At 39.3% G+C, this 20070-nt stretch overlaps 1 protein-coding gene across 21 annotated transcripts in view; it reads left to right on the forward strand.

The window, feature by feature from the left end:
• Window positions 1-20070, forward strand: part of RBFOX2 (RNA binding fox-1 homolog 2) — a 359885-nt gene that overhangs the window by 81315 nt on the left and 258500 nt on the right. For all 21 annotated transcript variants that reach the window (XM_009217197.3, XM_009217191.2, XM_017945278.2 and 18 more), the window contains exon 2: window positions 9764-9814. In XM_009217197.3, coding sequence (XP_009215461.2) covers window positions 9764-9814 — 51 coding nt within the window. The remainder of the gene's footprint in view (window positions 1-9763; window positions 9815-20070) is intronic.

The raw sequence follows: 20070 nt of genomic DNA on the forward strand, positions 1-20070 counted from the left end.
GAAAGCCATGGTACAATCTCAGCTCACTGCAGCTTCCACCTCCTGGACTCAAGCCATCCTCCCACTTCAGCCTGTCAAGTAGCTGGGACCACAGGTGTGCGCCACCACACCTGGCTAATTTTTAATATTTCTTATAGACCCGGGGTCTCCTTGTGTTGCCCAGGCTGGTCTCAACCTCTTGAGCTCAAGCAGTCTTCCCACCTTGTCTTCCCAAAGTGCTGAGATTACGGGAGTGAGTCACTGTGCCTGGCCAGAATTTTATTTCTTATTTATGTACTTCAAAATATAATTTTGTCATCATGATTGAATTTTATTTTATTTTTTAAATGCAAGAAGAAAGCGGATTTGTAAAGGAAATTGAAAGAACTGAGGGTGTTAGCCAAACAGGAATTGATGACAGCAGAATGGACTGTCTAGTTGTATGAAGCATATGTTGTCATACCTGGGCTGTATGATACGGCCTTTTGTTCTGAGGCTGCACGTCTGTACAGCATGTGGCTGTACTGAATACTTTAGGCAATTGTAACACAATGTATCTAAACATGGAAAAGGTACAGCAGAAATACAGTGTAAAAGATAAAAATGATACACAGGTATAGGGCACTTATGAATGCAGCCTGCAGGACTGGAAGTTGCTGTGGATGAGTCAGTGAGTGAGTGGTGAGTGGATGTGAAGGCCTCGGGCATTACTGTACACTACTGATGACTTTATCAACACTGTACACTTAGGCTACACTAAATTTGTACAAAATTATTTTTCTTTAACAACAAATTTGCCTTAGCGTACTATAACTTTTTTACTTTATAAACTTTAAAAATTTTTTTAAGTTTTTGATTCTTTTGTAATAATACTTATCTTAAAATACAAACACATTATACAGCTGTACAAAAATATTTTCTTTGTATCCTTATTCTATAAGGTTTTTAAGATTTTTAATTTTTTTTTTTTTTTTTACTTTTTAAACTTTTTTTTGTTGAAAGCTAAGACGTAAACACACACATCAGCCTAGGCTTCCACAGGGACAGGATCATAAATATGCTTTCCACCTCCACATCCTTCCCACTGGAAGGTGGTAAGGGCCAGTAACATACATGGAGCTGTCATTTTCTGTGACAACAATGCTATGTGCTGGAACACCTCAGGAAGGACCTCCCTGAGGCTATTTTACAGTTAACTTTTTTTTTTTTAATAAGTAGAAGGAACACACTCTAATGAAAAAAGTATGGTATAGTAAATACATAAACCAGTAAAATAACCACTTATTATCTTTATCAAGCACTGTGAACTGCACATTATATGTGCTAGACTTTTATATGACTGGCAGCACAGTAGGCCTGTTTATGCCAGCATCACACAAACACATAAGTAATGTTTTGTGCTATGACAGTTATGATGTCACTGCGATGGGAGTTTTTGGGAAAGAGTTTTGCTCTGTTGCCTAGGCTGGAGTGCAGTAGTGTGATCTCGGCTCACTGCAACCTCCACCTCCTGGGTTCAAGGGATTCTAGTGCCCTCAGCCTACTGAGTAACTGGGATTACAGGCACTCATCACCACACCCAGCAAATTTTGTATTTTTAGTAGAGATGGGGTTTCGCCATGTTGGCCAGGCTGATCTCAAACTCCTGACCTCAGGTGATCCTCCCTCCTCAGTCTCCCAGAGTGCTGAGATTACAGGTGTGAGCCACTGTCTGACCAACTTCATTATAGTCTTTTGGGACTACCGTTGTTTATGCAGTCTGTTGTTGACCACAGTATTGTCATGTGGCCTTGACTGTATATGTCACAAAAGGCAGAGTTTCTTTGGTCACTTTAGAGCTATTCTCATTCATTCTGTCCTTGAATACTAGAATCAGTTTACAATATCACTAGGTTTTGAACACCTTACAGTGAGGCAGAATGGCCATTTGGCACATATTCCTAAAGAACTGATGTAGGTAGAGTAAGCTAAGAAAATTAAAGGTTGGTTATTTGGAAATGTGCTACTTTGTGGGATTTATTCCCATAGACTATATAATTTGCAACGGATAGACATAGGGGTTGGGAAGGAATTCTTTTTGAGCTTCTCCAGTATGTTAAATATTGTGCCAGATAAGCTTCACCTGATCATCTCACTTAATGTCACAACTTTATGTGGTAGATATTATCTGTTACACAGCTGAGACAATTTAGGGTCAGAGATATTAAGGATTTTGACTAGAGTCACATAGTTAGAAAGTGACCTAGCCAGAATTTGAATCTGTATCACTGACTTTCAAGGTTCAGCCCAACCTTTCTATTGCATGATGACATGATGAAAGGAGTTACATATTTCTATAATATAACTAGTAGTCTAAGTTGAATACTTTATATGATTTGTGGGTCAGGAGTTCTAAATTCTGGGTTCTCTTTCATATCTACCTAGTTTGAATGACTGTGGACAAGGCACTTCTCTAAGTCTCAGCTTCCTCACCTGTAAAGAAAAGGGGTTTGATTGGTTATTTCTTAGACACCTGTGACCACTAGTGAAGAAACTGTAGTGTGTTTCAAAGATAATCTTCGAGAACCCAGTAAATTCCCTGTGTCAGGTTTTACCATGAAACATGCTGCTTATACCAGGTCATTTTTAATTAAAAAAAGGGGGGGGGCAGTAAATATGGAGGGAGTAGTGAATGTAACAAAGAACTGTCATTGATTGTCTTGTCTTGATGTGGGGGTAGAATGAGTTTTTGTGTAGTGAAAGCTTAGTTTACTAGTTAACAGTTGGACCTCATGTTGGGACCTTGTTATTAGATACTATCAGATTTGTATCACTTATAAGTCTTCATCTTATCTCTAGGTATTTTGAACTCTTATGGTTTGGAAGCAGAATGACACCCTGTGGTCACTTAGCAATTTCTCTTCTTGAGACTGGGCACACTGGCTCATTCCCATAATCCCAGCACTTTGGGAGGCCGAGGCAGGAGGATCACTTGAGGCCAGGAGTTTGAGACTCTCTGAGCTCCTCAAGGACAAGAATGCCAGCACTATGTTTCTCAAAGCAGTTGTTCAATCCACTCTTACTGAATAAGTGAAGAATTCTTCTGCTTAAAGAGATTTTGCAGATGTAGGTGCATATAGGAACATCTAAGCAGTCAAAGAAGAATATAAAAGTCAGATGCTATTTTTCTTGCTGTGTATCACTTCTCTCAGTATCCACTGTACATTCACATTCACAGTCCATTGGCAGCTGGGTTTTTTTGTTTTTTTGTTTTTTTGTTTTTTTTGAGATGGAGTCTCGCTGTGTCGCCCAGGCTGGAGTGCAGTGGCGCGATTTTGGCTCACTCCAGGCTCTGCCTCCTGGGTTCACGCCATTCTCCTGCCTCAGCCTCCCGAGTAGCTGGGACTACAGGCGCCCGCCACCACACCCGGCTAAGTTTTTGTGTTTTTAGTAGAGACGGGATTTCACTGTGTTAGCCAGGATGGTCTCTATCTCCTGACCTCATGATCCGCCCACCTCAGCCTCCCAGAGTGCTGGGATTATTGGCATGAGCCACTGCGCCCGGCTAGCAAATGGTTTTTTTTTTGATAGTTACTTAAGGATTTTTCTGTTGTACTGTCACATGTCCACTAACCAGAAGCTTCTAAATGGTTTTAATTGCTGACCTCTTAGTTAATAAAGATTCTTATGACTGGTATTTTATTTCTTATGTATGTAGTTTTATTTTTGAGCAGTCCCTGCCGAGACAGAGTCAGTTTCTTTCATTCTTAACTTAGTAGGCCAGTAATGCTTGCTTACAGACATATCGCAACTAAAACCTTTTCTTTTTGGACTTTTAACACATCTGATTTCCATCTCTTCTGTTCCAGTAGGTTTCCTTGTAATTCTCTCTCTGCTTTAAATGCCAGTTATTGTTTTTATGCTGATTAAACACTCAGACTTGCATATCATTAGATAATGATAATCATCCCTGACCAAACCAGGCAAATCTTTCCCACTATTAGGCTGGCACAAAATAATTGCGGTTTTTACCATTACTTTAATTTTGCACCAGCCTAATAGTTGTCATGAAGTAGTAGAAGTGTTGGGTGTAGAATCAAGACCTAAGTCTGGAGGCATTTCAGCCACTGCCATTAGTTATTTGATAATGAGCAAATCACTTAAACTGTCTGAATTTCAGTTTTGTCATCTGTAAAATAACATTTATAAAACTTGTTTTATACATTGTGAGGACTAAGTGAGATATATAGTTGGTTTTATAAGTTATAAAACATTAAGAAATACTGACAACAGCTTTATTCTAAGTCATATGTGAATTTTACACAATGTAAAATTTGGGTAAAACATGCTCTTTCAACCTTCCCCAAATCTTACTCTTCTCCTTGGAGGTAACCAGTATTAGAAGATTATTATATATCCTTCTTTATCTTTTCTATGCCTTTAGTTACCTTTTTTTTTTTTGTAAAGAGATGGGATGTTGCTGTGTTGCCCAGGCTAGTCTCAATCTCTAGGGCTTGAGTGATCCTCCTGCCTGAGCCGTCTGTGTCACAGCTAGCCATTTCTGCTTGAGCGTTCTGTTCTGCTGTCATTTAATATGACCTGAGGTCATTCATAAAGATTTTACCTTATTTTAAAACTCGTGCAGATGGAATGTTGAAATTTTGTAATAATTGATAACGCTATTACCTTGTTATTAATGGAAACTGAGGTTTTTTTCTTGTTTTTCACTATTGCAAACTGTTTTGAAAATCTTTGCACATGCTTCTTTGTCTAGATAGAGATGTGAAGTTACAAGAAGGTATATGCATTCAATATTTTGATAGTACTGTCAAATTACTTTCCATAACAGGGTCCCAATATACTTATATTCCTACTGTTAGGTGTGAGAGTATCCGTTGACTCATCTTTTTGTCTATTTATGGTGTTTCCATTTTTGCTAATCTCATAAGTGAAACATGGTATCTCAAATCTAAACGAATGTTCATAGGCAGCATGGTGTGAGCAGAAAAACCATAACTGGAAACAGTTCAATTATCCATTAACAGGAAAATAGGACAGATAAGTAATTTATTTGACATGTTTATAGTTTATAAGAGAATACTAAATGGCAATCATAGTTAGTAAAATAGTTATGTGCGCTAGTGGAGATGAATCTTATATAGTATCAAGCAAAAATGCCAAATTACTAAAGAATACCTGCAATAGGATCCATGTCTGTAAAATTCAAAATCATGCAAAATTAATGCATGTGTAAGAGACGGATATATGCAAGGAGGGCTTGAGAGTTCCAAATAGCCTTATCTGAGAGGTAGGAAATAAAGAAGAGTAATGCTTTGCTAAGGCAGGTGGAGGAGTAAATCCATTTCCTCTGACACATCTCTGTGCAACCTGTTACAACCAGCTTTTCTATTGAAGTTTTTGACAATACTGGCTTATACAAATGTGATCTTTTCCTTATAGGACTTTTTTTTTTTTGCATTGTTGAACTCCAGGATTTCATGGAATGTGGTTCATATGGGGGATGTCCTCTCGGAGTGATGAATTTCTGTTAATATGCTTTTGGGATTTTTGATTACTTTCTTAATGCCCTTCTCAGACAATCATAAAATGTTTCTTGTAAGGGGATAATATGGAATGATTAGAAGGGATGAGACCTGGAAAAATGGAAAGAACAGGGGCTTTGTAGTCCAGCAGATGCAGGTTGGCAGTTTGACTTTCCCATTCAATATCTATGTGTTATCGGGCCAGTTACTTACCTTCTCTCAGTTAGTTTCCCCAGTGATAGGAAATGTATTTTTGTATACTGCTATATTAGCTCATTCTCTTTGCCTCTATCTCTTCCTCTTCCCCTCCATCCTGGAACTGTACTGATTAGGTGCTCAATATCGGGGGGTTATCATCATCATTGTTAAAATTTGTAGAGAATGGTGCGTGGAAGTAAATTTGTAGAATCCAGAACAAACAAAAGGCACTTGTGCATTTCGGAAGGAGCCTTGTTCTTTTGTTAAAATCTAAACTGCATGTTTCCCCTATAAAAATCAGTATGAAAAATAGCCAACATTGCCTATAACTATTATTATTTTAAAATAATTTAATGAGATATAATTCACAGATCATAAATCTCACCTTTATGAAGTGCTTTTAGTGTTTCAGTGGTTTTTAGTATAATAATGAATGTGTGCATCCATCACGAATGTCTAATTCCAGAACATTGTCATCTCCCCCCAGATAAACCTCGTAGCCATTAGCAGTCACTGCTCGTTTCTTCCCGCTAGTCCCTGGAACCACTAATCTATTTTCTGTCTCTATAAATCTGCCTATTCTTGACATTTCAAACGAATTGAATTATATCATTTGTGGCCTTCTGTGTCTGTTTTCAAGCATGGTGTTTTCAGTATTCATCTGTGTTGTATCTGTACTTTATTTTTAAAATTACTGAATAATATTCCACTATAGATGTACCATACTTCATTTATCCATTCATCAATCGACGGACATTTATTTTTTTCCTGCTGTTTGGTTATTATGAAATAATGCTGCCATGAATATTCATGTGTATTATTTTGTGTGGACATATGTTTTCAGTTTTCTTAGTTAAATACCCAGGTGTGGAATTGCTCGGTCATATAACTCTGTTTAATAGAAGGACTATCCAGCTGTTTCCAGAGCAGCTGTACCATTTTACATTCCCACCCGCAGTGTGGAAGAATTCTGATTTCTCCGCATCTTTGACAATACTTATTGTTGTCTGTCTTTTTGATTATAACTATTCTGATGAGTGTGAGTTTTATCTCAATGTGGTTTTGATTTGCATAATGACTTATGATATTGAGCATCTCCATGTACTTACTGGCCATTTGCACGTCTCTTTTGGAGAACTGTCTGTTCAAATATTTTGCCAATTTTTAAGTTATTTGTCCTTTTGTTCTTGAGTTTTAAGAGTTCTTTATGTATTTGGGATACACATTCCTTGTTAAACATATGACTTGCAAATATTTTCTCCCATTCTGTGGGTTATCTTTTTATTTTCTTGTTGGTATTCTTTGAAGCACAAAACATAATTTAAATAATTTTTGTTTTTGTAGAAGTGGGGTCTCACTAAGTTGCCCAGGCTGGTCTTGAACTGGGCTCAAGAGACCCTCTCACCTTGTTTTCCTAAAGTGCTGGGATTACCGGTGTAAGTCACTGCACCCAATCTTAAAAAAAAAAAAAAATTTTTTTTTAAGAAAGTGTGCTTACTCTATTGTCCCAGGCTAGAGTGCAGTGGTGTGATCATAGCTTACTGAAGCCTCAAACTCCCAGGCTCAGGCGATCTTCCTGTCTCAGCCTCCTGAATAGCTAGGACTGCAGGTGTGTGCCACCATACCCAGCAATTTTTTGAAATTTTTTGTAGAGATGGGTTTCACTGTGTTACCCAGGCTGGTCTTAAACTCCTGGCCTTAAGCAGTTCTCCTTTGGTCTCCCAAAGTGCTGGGATTACAGGCATGAACCACTGCACTCAGCCAAAAGTTTTACATTTTGATGAAGTCTGATTTATTTGTTTTCCTTTGTCGGTTGTGCTTTTGGTGTCACATTGAAGAAACTGTTGTCTAATCAAAGGTCATGAAGATTAGCTCATCTTTTTTTTTTTTTTTAAGAGTTTTATTGTTTTAAATATGCTCTATTTTGGGTTAATATTGTTTATAGTGTGGGGTGGGGTTCCAACTTCATTCTTTATTTTTTTTTTGAGACGGAGTCTCGCTCTGTCGCCCAGGCTGGAGTGCAGTGGCGCAATCTCGGCTCACTGCAAGCTCCGCCTCCCGGGTTCACGCCATTCTCCTGCCTCAGCCTCCCGAGTAGCTGGGACTACAGGCGCCCGCCACCACGCCTGGCTAATTTTTTTGTATTTTTAGTAGAGACGGGGTTTCACCGTGTTAGCCAGGATGGTCTCGATCTCCTGACCTCGTGATCCACCCGCCTCGGCCTCCCAAAGTGCTGGGATTACAGGCGTGAGCCACCGCGCCCGGCCTCAACTTCATTCTTTTACATGTGGATGTCCAGTTGTCTTAGTGGCGTTTGTTGAAAAGACTGTCCTTTTCCCTTTGATGACACATAACTGTAAGGGCGTGTTTCTGGACTCTCAGTTGTATTCTGTTGGTTTATGTGTGTATCCTTATGTCAGTATTACCCTCTCTTGATTATTGTTGCTTTGTAGTAAACTTTGGCATCAGGAAGTGGGAGTCCTTCAACTTTTTTCTTCTTTTACAAGATTGTTTTGGTACCCATGATTTTTTTTTTAAAGGCCGTTTTCGTCAGTGTCTAATGTGCTTTCTTTGAGGAGACTATAAATATTAAAATGTCCAAAACAGGTTCATAGGAATAGATAAAGAGAACTTGGATTGTCTATGATTGCTTCAGTGACTGAATTCCTACACATTTTTCTGGTTATTTAGCTCCGTGTATTTATTTACACATTCTTTTGGGTGTCTACATGTGTTAGATACTGTGCTAGATCTCAGGGAAATCATGATGAACAAGACACAGGGTCTCTGCAGTGAGCTTAAGTTGTCTTCGGACTTTCATGCTTTTGACTATCAAATATCTGAATATAGTCAACCTACCAATTAGTGGAAAGTTTACTCTATTGTTATATTCAAAAGTCCTATCAATGAAAATTTCTTTTACGCTATTCTGCTAGTAGGAATGAAAGCACAAATGAATGGAAGAAGAGGATGAATATCTAAGTAACCATGTTGAGCACTTGGAAAATTACAAAAGCACTGTGTGTTCTCATTTACTCCTTTGTGTGCACATGTATCTTCCCTCATTTAAAAGTTCCGTTGAAAGCAAGGACCTTGTTTTTATTCGTCTTTTTTACTCCATCAGTCAACTAACAGTGCTTGGAAAATTTTAATATTAGTATATGTTAACTGAATGATTGAATGGGTCGAATAAGCTGGAAATGAGTGTTCATGTTATATGACCTTATACTAAATTAGGGTTTGCATAGCTTTTATTAGCTATCATCCTTGCCCTCAAGGATCTTGATTTAGTGGTTTAAAGTGAAGATGAGACAGATACTCAACATGATATACCTTTAAAAAATAAGATTAATTAGAATCATAAATAACGTAAAAAAGTAAGCTGCACAAGTAAGCTAAGTAAATATTAAATATTAAGAGGAGTCATTTAAGTCCATAGGATGATATAGAGTAGTAGAGAAAGTCTTGAACAGAGGTTGAATTTCATCCAGATTTAAGAGAACTGAGGGGATAAAACAAAAAATAAATAAATACAAAAGTAAAAACTGAGGGGAAACAGGTTGATAGAGACGAGGACCTAGAACTTTTCTGGGTCAAGAGGCAGTTCTCAGCAGGGTTGGTACTTGTCCCCTTTCCATCCAGAGGACATTTGGAAATAAACCAAGAAGTTTTTAGTTATCCTAGTGTTTAGGGGTGCTAGTGGCTTACTGTGAGTTGGGACTGGGGATGCTGAAGTCCCACAGTGTATGATGAAGTTAGGAATTACTCTGACCCCAGTCTCAGTAGCACCCTGCCTAAGATATACTGGAAAGGAAACAGATTTAGCTGTATAAGGAGGAAAATAGTTTTTCTCAATAGTGCTCCTAAGCAAATACTGTTTTTTGTTTTTGCCAGTGTAGAGGCTTAACGAGGAGATATATACACTTAGGTAGGGTGGAATACAGTTAATGGAACATTTTAGGAACCAGGGCAGGAATTTATAATTGATCAGTTTGGATGATTTTGATTATTCTTAACATTTTCTTTCATCTCATAGTTTGATATTTTTCTTGTCTTTCTCATAGAACGAGCCTCTGACTCCAGGTTATCATGGATTCCCAGCGCGGGACAGCCAGGTTGGTATCTGCTCTTTGTAACTCAGATGGTGTATGTGTGTGGTGTGTTTCATCAAAGGGTTGCTGTGATAGAGAACATTTCCTGAAATTACTTACTTTGAAAGGGAATGTGGCTTGTTTCAGCAATGAATGTACTTTTACAGATGTAAATTAAGCATATTTTAAAATTCTGTAAGTATTATGTTATTAAAATTGTGGATATTATAAGAGAAAATAATTACTCAAGCACAGTCACGATTGCTTTTGTATTTTCTTCTCCAGGCTACATAATAATTTTTTGACCTGGTTTTCTCGATGCCTCATAATTCTGAATGCTGGACTTGTCTCTTTATTACCTGCCAGTTAGCCTCTGCCCGCACAGAGTTTTTGAGTCCTTGTAATGATCTGTAGCAAGAAAATTCCATTCTCCTCCCTGGGGGAATTCAGCCTTATGGTTTTAATCAGGGAAGGCTTGCTTGAGAAAGCGAAGTTTCTGCCGCCTTTCTTTGTTAGATGGGAGGATGACTGGAAAAGCCCAGGCCCTATTATGGGTCAGAGCAGAACTGCTTCCTACGAGCCACCCTCAGTATGGTTTAGGCAAGTGTATAAAATGCCTTCCCTATCTTTTTGCTGTTTGAAGACTTGAGCACATGACGTTGAAGCAGAGCTAGGATAGAAGAACAGGTAAGGCTTCCTCTTAGAGAAATGGTGTGACTTAAATCACCTTGCCTCCAAAATAAATTTGTCTCCTTGCTGTTTGGAGATATTGACGTTCTTCAGGAGATTTGAAAGGGTAGCTCCTAGAAATATCTTGGAATGCCATTATTCCTTACAGGGTTGTCCAAAAAAAAGCTACCATTGTTCTACTTGTCCAAGGGATATGAGTTATAGTGCTAAACGAAAGAGTTCATAGTGTCCTTTCCAGAAGTTCACTGAATCTCATCAGAGCTCCTGAAGCGGATCTTAAAAACTAGGATGGTCGGCTAGGTGCGGTGGCTCACACCTGTAATCCCAGCACTTTGGGAGGCCAAGGTGGGTGGATCATGAGGTCAGGAGTTCGAGACCAGCCTGGCCAACATAGTGAAACCCCGTCTCTACTAAAAATACAAAAATTAGCCAGTCGTGGTGGTGCGCACCTGTAGTCCTGGCTACTTGGGAGGCTAAGGCAGGAGAATTGCTTGAACTGGGGAGGCGGAGGTTGCAGTGAGCTGAGACTGTGCCATTGCATTCTAGCCTGAGTGACAGAGTGAGACTTTGTCTCAAAAACAAAACAAAAAACAAACAAAACAACAACTACAAGAAAACACAAACTAGGATGGTTGATAATCAGTAGTCACCTGTTTGCAGGCCTTTCAGATTTGAGAGTATTTGTCCAATTCTTGCACTTTTGGTGCTGAGTTGATGTCAGATTGGCCCCAGATAGGGCATGGAGAGAAGAAGTGTTGTTATCTCTGTGTTCATCCCCCACTGAGTTCATCACTGTTGATATTGAAGATGAAAGCTTTTGGTAAAAGATAGGGCCATTTATCCCAAATCTAAAGAGAATATAAAGATTTATTTGTTTTTCTTTCTGCTTTGTGTCTGTGCTAGAGCTTCTCTAAGCTGGGAAACTTATGCCCTTTGATAGTACTTTTATGTCTTAGTCATATTTCAGAACAAAATTCTCATACCTGGAGATCCACCCTACGGAGATTCTGATTGGGTAAGTTAAGGTTGGGCTTACCCATTCAAATGTTTATAAATCCCAAAGGTGATTCTGCTGTGTAGTGCGCTTGAGAACTGCAGTCCTATGGGCTGCTTTAGAGGTAGTGACAGTTTCTGTTTCATCCTGTACTTTTCACCTAGGACATGTAATAAAGGGGTCATGGTTAGTCTCTTAATCTAGTCTTGCAAACTAATGCAGTTACTTTATTATTTATAAAATGTTGCTTATTCTGGATTTAGGAAGGTAAAGCTAATTGATGTAAAGTCTGAGTTTAGAAGACTGAAAGGGTACTGTATTCTTGTGGGGATTACAGATCAATAAGGAGCTAAGCAAAAAGAGTTAATAGGAATTTATTAAAGCCTAAAAAAGTAGTCTCTTTGATTGTACCTACTTTATTTTTTCTTTCTTTTGCAGCAGGGGCCCACTTCTGTAACCTGCACATTCATTACTCATGCCATCTCTGCTGCAGGCCTGTTACAGCCCTTTGCCATGGTTTAAAGCTGCTCATTTACTTTGAGGCACATTCTGATGGTGACAGGTTTATTTTAGTTTATTTTCATGGGCTTTATTTTGTACTCTGGTTGGATCTTTGAATTAGAGATCTTAGAGTGTGCAAATAGGCAAATATTGAATAGCTGCTTGTTGTATTTGATGAATACAGAATCCAAATGAGTACTGCTAATTAATGCGCCTAACCTTGTGAACTCTCACTTTGTGTTTTGAGATTTGGGAGGCATTTATCAGCATGAAACACTGGTCGCTGAACAGGCTGAGCTGGCGGAAATGGAACTTGTGATCTTTGTGTCTCCTCAGCGTGGTTTTGGCTCAGCAAATCAAGGAACTGGGGAATGGGGTGAAGGTGAATTTTAATTGTGCCTTTATTTGCTTTCCCTTTTTTGTTGTTGTTGTTTTGGTTTGGTTTGGTTTGGTTTTTGAGACCAAAACCAAAAGGGTCTTGCTCTGTCGCCCACACTGGAGTGCAGTGGCGTGAACATGGCTCCCTGCAGCCTTGACCTCCGGGGCGCAAGTGATCGTCCCACCTCAGCCTCCTGAGTAGCTGGGGCCACAGGCGTGTGCCACCACACCGGCCTGTTTGCTTTCCTTATTCTTTCACTGTTCCTTTCTAAATAGATAAAAACCGTCTGCAGACAAGATTCTTATCAGTGGCTGAATGGTGATTTTAAAAGAGGTAACTCTTTTGATTGCTGTGGACCACTTTCATGGTGTTTTCTCATCTTATTCTTCCAAACACCCCTTTTGAAGTAGATGAGGCAAATATTCCCTTTGGAAAGATAAGGAAATTGAAGCGCACAGAGGTAAAGTGACTTATCCAAGGCAACAATTCAAGTAAGTGGCTGAATAAGAACTGAAATTTGTCTTCTGTCTGAGGGTCCTTTTCTCTGTACTGGAGAATTATTTATTGACCAGAGGAAAATGTGGTCATGTGTGAATGTGCCCATTCACTCATTTACATTATTATAAAGTAATGTGGGGGCTTCATAGACTTCTTCAAGCTCAACCACAGACGTAGAAGTCCGTGACTCCTGACTAAAGATTATTACTACTGAGTTTGTTAGCACCAAGTGTACCACCAGCATTTCACTTTTTTAGTGATTCTTTTATCATATTATATACAGTCCCAATAGCACATTTGAGTTAAAAACCTGAAGGAAAGGAGCAGGGAAAACCACCTGCCACCTCTTGCATGTTTATGCACGGTCACCTCAGCCTTTTTTCCCGATCTGTTAAGAAGCTTTATGGGATGACAATCCATTGCTTTTAGAAAGCACTCTGAGCATTTCACTATACTTGCTAATGTGGTTTCTCTATGCAAGTGGAGGAGACAAACACTGTTCCAGTTTTACATAAGTGAAAACTAGTTCAGAAAAGTGAGAAATTTTATCTAAGGCCATGCAGGACCAAGTGCAGTGGCTTACATCTATAATCCCAGCACTTTGGGAGGCCGAGGCAGGAGGATTGTTTGAGCTCAGGAGTTGGAGACCAGCCTGGGCAACATAGCAAGACCTTGTCTTTACTAAAAATAAAAAAAATCAGCCGAGTGTGGTAGTGTGTGCCTGTAGTCCCAGCTACTTGGGAGGCTGAGGTGGGAAGATCGCTTGAGCCTGGGAAATTGAGGCTGCGGTGAGCTATGATTGTGCCACTGCACTCCAGCCTGGGCGACAGAACAAGACCCTGTCTCAAAAATAAATGAATAAATAAATAAAGCCAGGCAGGATTTTAGATTGATGATACCATGTAGTGGTTTAGATTCCTAGTTGACTGTTTATTTGTGATTTATGTGCATGTGCTTAGGCATGTTCCCAGGCCTTGATTAAGGCTGGAATGTTTTATGGATTTGCAGTATTTTTAAAGTGGGAGAATACTTGTGTGCATCAGCTCTAGGGTTTTTATATAAGAAGAACTTAAGAGCAGCAATCTGATTAGAAGAGGGCTTTGTTCTGCACAGCGGGCTTCCTGTTTTTGCTAAGATTGTTTATATGGGATGGCTCTTAAGGGTTTTCTGGAAAGTGATGGGGGTCCTAAGGCTGGCCCCTTGCTCACTCTTGGTGCAACAACTTTATGTCTGTTATAAATAAGGTGACCATATAAACTTTAGCATTCAAGTTTGGGCACTTTTGAGAATAAAAAGTGATGCCAATAATTAGTTTCAAACAGTCCCAGGTAAACTGGGATATATGGCCATCCTTCTCTAATTGAAGAAATACAGTCAGTGTTTTCTTAACCAATGTGATCAGAACTAGTAGGCCATGGGTTAATCTTAACAACTGGTTGAAGTGGGGAAATATTTTAAACTTTTATTTTAATATAGAGCATTTTTAATTTAAACAAATATATGTTTACTCTTCAGTTTCCTGATATGAGGTCAAGGTCCTTATATATAGATGTGATTGAAATACTACTTGAATTTTTTGCATAAACTATGCTCCCAGAGCATCATCTGTGCGTTCTAATTTGTTTGTTTTAAAGAGGAACAAGGTCTTAATGACATTCAGAGTAATTTGGGTCAAACTGTGTAGCTAGATTTGTATGATTCCCCCTTCTTGCCCAGTCTTTTACAGTTGTCCTGCCCACATCTAATTTGAGCAAAAGTTTTCAGTGTCTTGACTTGTTTTTCACAAAGCATTCACATTAGAGTTGTTTTCAAGGAAACTTTTCTAATTTATTTCATTGATATGTGTGTGTGTGTGTGTATATATATATAACATTTAATTATATAATTATAAGAACTTATGACTTCTGTAAACTGGCAGGTGAATAAACACACGTGATTTTTGGTAAGCCTACAGCTCAGCTACTGGTAGAAGAAGGGCTAGGGGGCAAATAGGAGAGAGTTGTTTACTAGTTTTAGGTGGGCTAAGACTGTTAAAAGCATCCCTTTATTAAACTTGGGAACTGGAGAACATTAACTAATTTAACAAATTAATTGATTAAAAGAGGCTTATACTTTAATCAACCATAGGGAAGGCTGGCTTTTGTTTCATCAATTTTGTATCTCCTTAGTGGTTACTTGGCTAAATTTTGTTTTATTGCTTTAGAGTCAACTCAGTTTGGGGGATGGGTAGGGAAGAGGATTACAGCAGATACACACAAACTAGAGATAATTTGTTTTGCTTCATTGGGGTGGCCTAACCAAGTAAGGGATGTTCAGCAGTGGGATACTTTCAAAACTAAGTGTTGAAAGTAGCGCTGAAGGGCCAGGCGTGGTGGCTCACGCCTGTAATTCTAGCACTTTGGGAGGTCAAGGCAGGAGGATCGCAAGGTCAGGAGTTCGAGACCAGCCTGGCCAATATGGTGAAACCCCATCTCTACTAAAAATACAAAAACATTAGCTGGGCGTGGTGGTGCATGCCTGTAATCCCAGCTACTCGGGAGGCTGAGGCAGGAGAATTGCTTGAACCCGGGAGTTGAAGGTTGCAGTGAGCCGAGATTGTGCCACTGTACTCCAGCCTGGATAACAGAGCGAGACTCTGTCTCAAAAAAAAAAAAGAAAAATAATGCTGTTGATTAGCAGTATCCTCAGTATAGTCCGTCCGTCCTTCCTTCCTTCCTTCCTTCCTTCCTTCCTTCCTTCCTTCCTTCCTTCCTTCCTTCTTTCTTTCTTCCCTTTTCTTTTCTTTTCTTTTTTAGTAATGTCTGCTAAGTACTTTACAGTTTACAAAACACTCCTGTGTATATCCAGTTTTGATCTTCACAGTAGTTCAACCAGGTAGATTGGGCTTTATTATCCGTGTTTCATAGATAAAAGAATACCAAAGCACAGAGACTGTCAAATGAATCTCCCAGTCTTCCTTACGTAGGTAGTAAGTAAAGAATGGGACTTGAACCCCGATTTTCAGCCTCCATGTCTTGTATTTCCCTTTTGTATTTTTCTGTCAGTGTCTCTCTGAATATGAATGTTCTTTTGCTGGTGTGACAAGATATTCTGGAATCTTTGGAGAATGTGGGAGCATGGAGTCTTCATATGACCTGAAAGTCCCTTGAATAACTTATTTTTGTCAAGTTTTCTATCTTGTTTGTTAAAATAGTTTATGATCTAAAATTTATCTTTTCTTATTTTAAATACAAAGAAAAATGTCATGTTGTCAATTTTTTTTTTTTTTTTGAAATTATCGCCCAGTCTGGAATGAAGTGGCGCAATCACGGCTCACTGCAACATCCGCCTCCCGGGTTCAAGTGATTCTTCTGCCTCAGCTTCCTGAGTAGCTGGGATTACAGACATGCGCCACCAAGCCTGGCTAACTTTTCTATTTTTAGTAGAGGCAGCGTTTTGCCATGTTGGCCAGGTTGATCTCAAACTCCTGACCTCAGGTGATCTGCTCACCTCAGCCTCCCAAAGTGCTAGAATTACAGATGTGAACCACCACGCTGGGCCCATTCTTTGATGTTTGAAATGCTTGTCAGTGACTTCTCAAAGCTATATTTTTTTCTTTAATTTTCTAAAATTCTGTTGAAAGGCACAATGTGGGTATGTCCCACTGATTAGCAGAAACAAGTGGGAACATCAAAGGAGGTGCTTACGTTGACAAATATAACATAGATAAGTAAAGATTTAAATTCAGAGTGGCAGGCTTACTTTTAATATAGAGGGTAAATTTAAAATGACCTAAGGGTTTTTTCCTTAAAAAGTCTTTTCTTTCCTCAAATTTTTTTTTCTTTTTTCTAACCAGTTTTTTCATGGGTAGAAAATGAACTTTATTTTAGTCAGATTTTTGCAATGAACTCTCAAGGCTTTTTTAAAATTGGGAGCCGTGGACAATAGCAAATGCATCTTCTGTAGTACTCATTTGACTTGGTTGAAGAAATGATAATGACTTTTCTTCCCTCAGGGATAATTAGTGGAATGGAGGACATGGTAAGGGTGTTCAGGTTCTAGCTTAGTGCTTTTGAGCTTAAAAAAAGACTGTGACCCCAAGGAGGCAGTTGCTTTTATGTCATGCCCCAGTATACACACAAACGTATGTGTTGACTATAACTTAGAATTAGTCTTATCAAATACTGCCTATCTTAACCATGTTCTAAGTACTGTGATATTTTCGGTCCCCTTCAAGAAACTGTCGATTGTGACCAACGATTGACCAAAACTGATGTCTGCTGAATTTTTCCTGGACCCACTAATGGATTGCAACCTGTTTGAAAAACATTATTCTAATACTTAGTGTCCTTAAAAATGCAACCTTAAAGAAACCCCATACCTTTATTTTTTTGAGATGGAGTCTCACTTTGTCACCTAGGCTAGAGTGCAATGGCATGATCTCTGCTCATTGCAGCCTCCGCCTCCCAGGCTCAAGTGATCTTCCCATCTCAGCCTCCTGAGTAGCTGGGACTGCAGATGTACGCCTCCATGCCCAGCTAATTTTTGTATTTTTGGTAGAGATGGGGTTTCACCATGTTGCCCAGGTTGGTCTTGAACTCCTGAGTTCATGCGCTCCACCTGCCTCCTCCCAAAGTGCTGGGATTACAGTCATAAGCTTCTGCGCCCGGACACAAGAAACCCCATACTTTTTAGCAGTCACTCCCCTACTTGCCATCTTTCCACCCAAACTGTAAGACCTCCCAGCTGGAGACTGGATTAAAATGGTTCAGAAGTAAAATGTTACCCCTTCTGTATCTCACAGTCTATAATAAGTTTCTTTCTGATCCTCTTTTATTTAATTGAACATGCTTGTGCTTTGCTCTTAAATTACAGGAAGTGTGAAATTGCTTTTTTTTTTCCCCCTATTAGGTTGTCTAGAACCCCACTTTCAGCCTTTGTGCAAAGCTTTTTCAAACTGTTGCTTCTGTCCAACATCTGACCTCAGGTCACTCATCAATAGTTTAGGTCCTTCTGTGGTGTTGTCCTTGCACCCTCTAGTGGATGAAGGTCTGGTGTATGCTGTAGTGTCTACAGCGTTCTTGTAGCACTTTTCTCAATCCATGTAATCAGCTTTACTATTACATTTTACATCATTTCATTCTTCGAACAGTTACAAATCTTTTCCCTCCTGGGAAAGACCATTTTATTTCTTCTGCTGCTCACTGCCATGATAAAAAATATGCTTATTCTGCTGTTTCCTGATGTGTCCAAATTTTGGCACTATTCTTTGGCTTCCTTCTGTTGAAGATGAGAAATTAACAGTTTTATTTTATTTTTATTTTTTGAGACAAGGTCTCATTGTGTCACCCAGGCTGGAGTGCAATGGTGTGATCTCGGCTCACTGCAACCTCCGCCTCCCGGATACAAGTGATTATTGTGCCTCAGCCTCCCCTGTAGCTGGGATTACAGGCGCACGCCACCAAACCCAACTAAGTTTTGCATTTTTAGTAGAGATGGGGTTCCTCCATGTTGGCCAGGCTGATCTCGAACTCCTGACCTCAAGTGATCTGCTTGCTTCAGCCTCCCAAAGTGCTGGGATTACAGGTATGAGCCACTGCGCCTGGCCAGAAATTAACAGTTTATAGACCCTCTCTTTCCTTCTAGTGAAGCCATTTTTTGGGTCAAATCAGTATTTACTGATTTGTGAATACATAATAATTATATTATTATGACTATTTAAATATTTTATATCCAAACAAAATATTATTACTTTGCCTTTCTAACATATTTGTTTCCCTTGGAGTTACTAACTATATAGAGAAAATAAATATAAATAAGTATTTGGCAATTGCTTTTTAAAAAGCTCTATGGCCAGCACGGTGGCTCACGCCCAGTCCCAGCACTTTGGGAGATCGTGGTGGGGGAATCACCTGAGGTCTGGAGCTCGAAACCAGCCTGGTCAATGTGGGGAAACCCTATCTCTACTAAAAATACAAAAGTTAGTTGGGCGTGGTGGCGGGTGCCTGTAATCCCAGCTCCTCGGGAGCTGAGGCACAAGAATTGCTTGAACCCAGGAGGCGGAGGTTGCAGTGCGCTGAGATCATGCCACTGAACTCCATCCTGGGTGACAGAGTGAGACTCCATCTCAAAACCAAAACCAAAAACAAACAAAAAAAGTTCTATTAAGATGTCATTTCTATACCTGAAATTTACTCAATGTAAGTGACTTGTTCAGTGATACTTAATAAACATATAGCATTGTGTCACAGTCCAGTTTTAGTACATTTCCCTCATTTCCCAAATTCTTTCAAATTCTTTTGTAGTCATTCCCTGCTCCCTCTCCAGTCCTCCCTCTCTCCCCCAGCAACTACTGCTCTGCTTTCTGACTTCATAAAATTGCCTCTCTTGTGCTGGGCACGGTAGATTATGCCTGTATCCCAGTACTTTGGGAGGCCAAGGCAGGAGGATCCTTTGAGCCCAGGAGTTCAAGACCAGCGTGGGCAACATAGCGAGACCATGTCTTTAAAAAAAAAAAAAAAAAATGTCTCTTTTGGACATTTTATATAAATGGAATTATATGATATATATAGTCTTTGGCATGAGATTTCTACAATTACTATAATGTTTTTGAGGTTCATCCAGGTTGTCCTATGTATCACTATATCATTTTTTTTTTGCTAAATAATATTTAATTGTAGGGATGTATCACCTTTTGTTTATTTGTTTGCCAGCTGGTAGATATTTGTATTGTTTCCAGTTTGGCTATTATGAATAGTACTGATATGAAGAATTACCTGCAAGTCTGTGCGTTGACATACTTTAATTTCTCTTGGGTAGGTTTCTAGGAGTGGAATTACTGAGGCGATGCTAATCTCATGCATAATTTCTTCTTTTTAAGGGAAACGAAGCCGGTGCCGTGGCTTATGCCTGTAATCCCAGCACTTTGGGAGGCTAAGGTGGGTGGATCACTTGAGGTCAGGAGTTCGAGACCAGCCTGGTTAACCCGGTGAAACCTCATCTCTACTAGAAATACAAAAATAAAATAAAATATTAATAATCATAATAAAAGAGAAATGAGGTCGCCAATGCTGGAGTGCAGTGGTGCAATCATAGTTCAATTTAGCTTTGAACTCCTACCTGAAGTGATCCTCCTTTCTCAGCCTCCCGGAGTAGCTGGTATTACCAGCTTGAGACACCATGGCCAGCCTCATGCATAACTTTTAAAGAAACTGCAGACTATTTTCCAAAGTGGTTTGG

Source organism: Papio anubis, chromosome 16 (assembly GCF_008728515.1).
Source record: "Papio anubis isolate 15944 chromosome 16, Panubis1.0, whole genome shotgun sequence".
Classification (NCBI taxonomy): Eukaryota; Metazoa; Chordata; class Mammalia; order Primates; family Cercopithecidae; genus Papio; species Papio anubis.